This window comes from Tachysurus vachellii, chromosome 7, assembly GCF_030014155.1.
Source record: "Tachysurus vachellii isolate PV-2020 chromosome 7, HZAU_Pvac_v1, whole genome shotgun sequence".
Taxonomy (NCBI): Eukaryota; Metazoa; Chordata; class Actinopteri; order Siluriformes; family Bagridae; genus Tachysurus; species Tachysurus vachellii.
In genome coordinates, this window is record NC_083466.1 from 22,907,215 (window position 1) to 22,914,792 (window position 7,578).

A 7,578-nucleotide genomic window follows, 5' to 3' on the forward strand; every position below is an offset into this window, starting at 1 on the left:
TGTTATATATAAACATTGCTTAAGTGTTCTGCTCGTGCGTGTTCATGTATTATTTTGTTATTTTGAGGTTATTTCATGTCTTGTGTGAATAAATGTGTGAAGTGTATCCTGGGTCTGAGTCTGGTTGATTCTTCCCTCTAAAATGTGACAGGTGGACCTGTAGTAATTCCTCTAAAAGTGCATCGATGACTGAACCAGAAAGTCACTAAAGACCTAGGACTAATATCTAAGGGAGTTCTGAGCTCTCTCTGCTCAAATAAGTTCAACATTCTTTATTCTACCTTTAGAAAGAGACTGCACAAAAATTATAGTTGAGAGATTTGCAAAGTAAAAACTATTAATTTATCCAAGAGAAACACAGACATTTTCATGAGTATAAGTAAACGTCTAAATTTAATCTGCACTGAATGTACTGATGTGATGCTATAGTTAATATATACTTTGAAGAAGAAACACACACATACACACACACACACACACACACACACACAGACACACAAAAACACACCTGACACAGTGAGTGTAACAGCAGGGCTGGTCTCTGAAGGTTGTGAGTCACTTTTTGTCTGTCCACTGCAGGAGAATTTACCACTGAAAGACTTTTCAGCAGTAAATGAATACTTGTACTCAACAGGGGCAGAAAGTAGGACATCATCTTTATACCAGTTGTATATCCACTCCACATCTAAAGTTTCTTCATGTCCTCGTATTTCACATGTTAAAGTGACTTTCTGTCCACTGAATATCTCTCCATCAGGCTGCAGAATCACAACAGCTTTTGGTCTTTCTGTACAGTTACACAAAATACATCAAATCAGTCAAACACACCCTTTTCTGAATATCTGATATTGTATCAGTGTGTATTGTAATGATTACGTATGAGTGCATGTTACAGGAGTGTAAGATCAGACATGTACCTATCACTGAGAGAGTCACTTCATCACTTAATTTCGCTGCCTGTCCATTCTTAGACCCGTAACAACTGTATCTGTGACTCTGATCTACTTTTATAGTGTAGTCCTTTTCAGGAGATCTGTGAACATGAACACCATCTTTGTACCAGATGTATTGTTCACTACCTCCCGAAATTATACATGAGAGTGTAACATTCTCTCCTCTGAATATTTGTGGTGCGTTTGGCTGCACAGTCAGAACTGGTTTATTCAAAAGTCAATACACAAACAGACTGTTAATGTAAATATCATAAACTCTGTATAACAATGTACAAACACAATCTTCTCCACTTTAATACAAATCCATCATGTACACAACATAAGCAATAAAAATATACAGAAATCACCTTGAGCTTGTCCAACGTGGATAAATGAAATAAGCACTAAAAAGGTAAGAAGAACAGAGAATATGTAATGCTGAATTTTTAATTTTTTTAAGTAGACAAATGAGAACAATGTCATATCTGTATGTCTGTAAATAAAAAAGAAAATCAATATTTTTACTTTCACTTACACAGCAACAATACAAACAATACATTTACCTGTTCCGATAATGTTTAAAGATGCCCTGCCACACGTATTTCATTACTTTTGTGGTAATGTCTGAAGTTTACCATGGACTCTGTAACATGTTTTGTGGAAATAATGCCTTGGTCACCTTGTTTCAAGCCATTCTAGTGTGGTATAGAAAGCCTGCAGGAAGACTCAGCTCGATTTGCGCCAGTTCTCATGAATATTCAAATGAGCTGTGCTGCTTGGCTCCGATTGGCTAACCGCTAGGATATGAGAGCATGACTATTCATTCACCCAGCGCAATAAGTAGCCTAGGCTAGAGGACATTTGTTTACAATCACCTTGAATTGCGGCAGAATGGCTTCTTCACAAGCCCGTTGACGTTCAGCCATCCTTGCTGTATAGGAAACTCACTGAGCTACACGAATTCTGTGGGCGCGGTCTCAAGTGGGAGAGCTCATGAATAGTAATGAGCTCAATCATTACTACGTCACACTGACCAGCTTTTCTAACTGACCTGATTTCTCCCCTTATTTCTTTTAAGTGGCTAGAACTGACCGGGGAGGTAACAGTTTGTTTTCACATTCACGACACAACACAAACACATATGGACCTAACACATATCAAAAAATACAAGTAAAAACGACTTTGTGTGGAAGGGCACCTTTAATGTTTAAAAAAGTTATTTTCACTCAGCTCACTTCACAGCTCATTACTGTCTCCTGTATAATTAAATCCACTTCTGCTAATCTGAAGCTAAATTGCGTCACTTCCTTCTCTTTGTCTCACATCACAAAATTGCTCATGTGCACTAACACTACAGTGCAATACATACAGCCTTCAGGATAATGGATCATATAAGAAGAAAAACCTGATCTCAGTAGCACATACAGTATAACAACAACATTCATCTCAGGACTGTGTAAAGTGCAAAATGCCTCCAACAGAAACATCTGTGAAAAAGACTGCAGAGTGTTTCAGGGGAAATACACAGTTAGTAACAGACCAGTTAAAGAAGATAATTGCAGCTCTAATGAAGAAGAAGCAGTCTATTTTTAGGGCCCGAGCACCGAATGGTGCGAAGCCCTATTGTTTTTGCTCGGGAGTATTAATATATATATATATATATATATATATATATATATATATATATATATATATATATATATATATATATTTTTTTTTTCCCCACACATTGGCCAATTGGGGTCCCTTACCATGCTCGAAAACTCTTGAAATTTGGCACACACGTCAGAGTCGTATGACACTAGGATTGGGCGAAGGCTGGAATACGGGCGTGGCGGGGGCTCTGTAGCGCCCCCTGTAATGCAAAAACAAACATTGGTGCACAGATCGGGCAATTATGTACGCACATGTACGAGAGTTGTTACGCATATAGATCTCATCGACCCAAACAACTTTCGCGCTCTAAACTATGAGCTCCGCCACCAACAGGCCCCAGGAAGTGTGTCAGTCACAAAGGTGGATTTTTTCACAGTTGCATGCAATGAACTTTTAAATACTCCTCCTAGAGGATTCATGCGATTGAATCCAACAGTGGTGAACATGATGCCGAGACATTGTAGATGATAATTTGTGAAGGGATTTTTGATATCTCGAACGCTGTTCCCATGGTAATGCGTCAAACTTTACTTTCATTTTCAGGCATATTTAAGCTCTTGGCATGCACTTTGGGTGCCTTAAAATGCTCCAAAACACCGGAGATTTGGCACAGACGTCAAAGTCGTCTGCCATTAGAACCTGTCAAAGGCTGGAACTTAGGCAGTAGGGCTCTGTAGCATCTCCTGAATTGGAAAAATAAATATTGTTGCACAGATCGGCCAAACATGTACGCACATGTACGAGAGTTGGTATGTATATAGATCTCATCGACCCAAACAAATTTCACAATCAAACCTATTAACTCTGCCCAACAGTAAGTCGGATATTTTGGATGGTTTCAAAAGTGCCTGTGGTGAACTTTTAAATACTCCTCCTAGAGAATTCATGCGATTGACATCAAACATGGTGAACATGATGCCGAGACATTGCACTTGCTAAGTTGCGAAGGGATTTTAGATATCTCGAACGGTGCTGCCATGGCGAGGCGACTAAGTTATGGCGAATTCAGAGAAACATGAAGTGTCTTCTATCTAAGGCAAAAAATGTCTTATTCCGATCGCATCGATGTGCTTATTGTGAGTCCCGGGTATAGCGCCACCAACAGGCCCCAGGAAGTGTGTCAGTCACAAAGGTGGATTTTTTGACAGCTGCATGCGGTAAACTTTTAAATACGCCTCCTAGGGGATTCATGCAATTGAGACCAGACTTGGCCACCATGACGCAGAGATATTGGAGATGCGAAATTGTGAAGGGATTTTTGATATCTCAAACACTGTTGCCATGGCATCATGTCAAAATTTACTTTTATTTCAGGCATATTTAAGGCTTTTGGCATGCTTAGATTAACTTGAAATTTGACACATACATCACATTTGTCGGCTGTTAAGTGTGGACAAAAAGGTCAGACAAAGGTGTGTCTCTTAAGTGGCTCACTAGCGCCCCCGTTTGTCTAAAATGTGGGGTTTAATTTACCTACAGTCCCCAAATGGGTCAGTAACAACATAAAATAGTCCACTGATATTTACCCACATGATGCACTTGCCCACCGTGCATTGTTTTCTGGGAGGCACCGTATAGCGATAAAAAACGTGCGAGGGCCCGCCATCGCTGCTTGCAGCTATATTTACTCATTGAATTTATTTTATATAAAAGTTCATATACTACAAATTATTAATAATCTACATCTATTGCAGTCAAATTATTGTTAATGATTAGGGATTGATGCAGTGGATTAATCCTCTGTTTCAGCCACAATGAGTAAGTTTTTCTCATTTCTCTCATTATTATTTTACTTTACTGATTATATGTTAACGATTATATGTTAGTTATATGAGATTAACTTTGTCATAAGTTCTTACTTTTACTTGGTTATATTATATTGCTACTGTTGCTAAGCTTTATTGCTGTAATGCTACTTTGTATATTATTGGAGTCCGTAATGTTGACTCTTTTAAGCTTTGCTAAACTTTTGAACTTTATTATGATCTCAGTCTGGCCTTCAGACTGGGCTTGCTTATTGCATACTTTAAGCTTTAGTTCCTCTATTTCTATTGAAGGCTACTCCCTTTTCCCCTTAGGTTCTCAACCTCAGTGTCAGCCAATTCGTCCTGGGCACACCATTTGGATTTCTCGGCCTACTCCCTATAGGAGGCCAGTTCCTGCTGAAGTGTTAGCCAATTTCCGTCGCTATCACCTGAGTCATCTGTCTCATGAGCTCTGCTCCTTCCTGGAACGACTGTGTTCCCCTACACTCCCTGAGCAGCCTCTCACGCCTTTTCACATTGTGCAAACGCCTATGACTCGGTCTTTCTCGACTCAGACACTCCTGCCTCGTGTCCTGGTGGACCAAAGGACACAAACCGATGGTTGTCCTCATGCTGAACCCTGCTGCCCTAGGCTGACAACTCCTGCCTCCCCTCCTCGTGCATCATCTCCTCCTTTCGCCTATATACGCCCTCTCTCTCCCACTTTGGCTTCTTCTCCCTCTAATTCTGAGCCTGGCTCCCCAGGCTTTGTCCCTTCTTCCCCCTCTCCTAGGCCTGGGTCTCCAGACTACACTCCTACTTCTCCCAGGCCTGATAGCTCTGGGTCTCACTATTATTATTAAGTTTATTTGTAATAAACTCCCTCTTTCCTTTTTATACCTTTTGAGTCCTGTGTGGTTTATTTATGCATTAGTTATATATCACTTTACTCTTATTATGACATCTGAGATCTATTCTCATGTATCTTATGATACCAATCATAATACTCTTAAAGTATGGTCCCTACTTCTTTGGGGCACTTCTATAATGTAAGATTTTGCACAACATCGATTTTTCACAACATCAGGAGCAACCACTTTATTGTGTGATAAAGACACAAAAGACACTAAAGTCACATTAAATAGCAGCACATTTACTGAGAACATTAGCAAAAACCCAACAGTTTATACACTCATCTATTTACTCAGACTATCCTATATCCTACACAAACACATCTCACTGTCCATGTAAGGATTAATACATCTAATTAATACTATACTACATAGAAATCAATCCAAAATGAAACAAACAGCCAAATTAAACAAACAAACAAAAAAGTTATCACACAGTCTCAAGTCATATAAACTAGCTCACATAACTAACTCTAGACAATGTCCAAATCACCTCTTCACACAGGATCAGTCACCATGTGGACAATTTTTTTAACCCACTTCTAACTCTAATGAAGACTCACACGAAGAAAACATTTTTACTCACAGATCATCATACGGAGTGTCCACAGCTCCATTCTGTCAGACTGATAAATGACTGACAGATCAGTGGTTTGTGTTAAAGCCTCTACACTTCCTGTCTTCATGCACAAAAAGAGAAGGAGATAAAGATTGCCGTTGTGGTGCAAGTTGGTGTGATATTTTTAAGTGAACTCCACCCCCAAGCAACAAATTCAACAATTTGGGGAACACAACTTTATTTAACCCCACTCAGGTTCATAAATCATCTCAACATGATATAAGTGAATCTTTCTGGAAAGTTTTTTTTTTATCTAATTAGATTGAGGCTTGGCTTATGCTAGTCATGTAATGGGGTAGTGAAAAGGCATTTTAATTCATTAATGAAAGAGGACATTCTTACAAACACACTAAACCTACACACAATACATATATTTAAGTTCATTAACTTAATTAGGGGCACGGTGGCTTAGTGGTTAGCACGTTCGCCTCACACCTCCCGCCTCCACCTTGTGTGTGTGGAGTTTGCATGTTCTCCCCGTGCCTCGGGGGTTTCCTCTGGGTACTCCGGTTTCCTCCCCCGGTCCAAAGACATGCATGGTAGGTTGATTGGCATCTCTGGAAAATTGTCCCTAGCGTGTGATTGTGTGAGTGAATGAGAGTGTGTGTGTGTGCCCTGCGATGGGTTGGCACTCTGTCCAGGGTGTATCCTGCCTTGATGCCCGATGACGCCTGAGATAGGGACAGGCTCCCCGTGACCCGAGGTAGTTCGGATAAGCGGTAGAAGATGAATGAATGAATGAACTTAATTAGTATGCTGGCCAGGGGGCACGGTGGCTTAGTGGTTAGCACGTTCGCCACACACCTCCAGGGTTGGGGGATCGATTCCCGCCTCCGCCTTGTGTGTGTGGAGTTTTTATGTTCTCCCCGTGCCTCGGGGATTTCCTCCGGGTACTCCGGTTTCCTCCCCCGGTCCAAAGACATGCATGGTAGGTTGATTGGCATCTCTGGAAAATTGTCCGTAGTGTGTGATTGCGTGAGTGAATTAGAGTGTGTGTGTGTGCCCTGCGATGGGTTGGCACTCCGTCCAGGGTGTATCCTGCCTTGATGCCCGATGACGCCTGAGATAGTTCGGATAAGCGGTAGAAAATGAGTGAGTGAGTATGCTGGCCTTTGTACAGTGTAGATGTGTATAGTGTGTAAGTGCAACTGTATGTTTGATATTTAGGTTAATTATTTGCTGCAGTGACCATGATTATCAAAAATAGCCTAGTGGTTATGAGTTTCTAATGCTGACTGGTTACTGCTCTTTGTTTCTATGAAAGACCAAAAGACACGAACCACAACCACAAAAAGGACATGCACACACACATTTTATATCCATCTTTGTGACCAGAAGGAGATATGAGGCTATTGACAGTAGTAGACAGTGTATCATGTTAAAAAATCTTACAAACTTCCACAAACCAAATAATAACTTTCCCATCAAACTTAACACAAGTCATCTGCTAATCCAAAACCCAGTATTATCTGGATTCTAACCAAGCACATACGGTGGTGTGAAAAAGTTTTTGTCCCCTTCATAATTTTATTTTTATTTTTTGCAGGTTTGCCACATTTTAATGTTTCAGATCATCAAACAAATGTAAATATTAATCAAACCTAACATTTGATTTGTTGTGTAAACGCAACATGCAATTTGTAAATGAAGGTTTTCATTATTAAGGGAAAACAAAATCCAAACCCACATGGCTCTGTGTAAAAAGTGTTTGCCCC

At 40.2% G+C, this 7,578-nt stretch overlaps 1 protein-coding gene across 3 annotated transcripts in view; it reads right to left on the reverse strand.

Annotated features, from left to right (window-relative positions):
- LOC132848923 (Fc receptor-like protein 5) overlaps positions 1-5,923 on the reverse strand; it is a 103,796-nt gene extending 97,873 nt beyond the window's left edge. For all 3 annotated transcript variants that reach the window (XM_060875028.1, XM_060875024.1, XM_060875022.1), the window contains exons 1-3: positions 5,831-5,923; positions 1,301-1,336; positions 509-787 (exon numbers count right to left, since the gene is read on the reverse strand). In XM_060875028.1, coding sequence (XP_060731011.1) covers positions 509-787; positions 1,301-1,336; positions 5,831-5,861 — 346 coding nt within the window. In that variant the 5' untranslated portion in view covers positions 5,862-5,923. The remainder of the gene's footprint in view (positions 1-508; positions 788-1,300; positions 1,337-5,830) is intronic.
- Between the last annotated feature and the right edge of the window lie 1,655 nt (positions 5,924-7,578).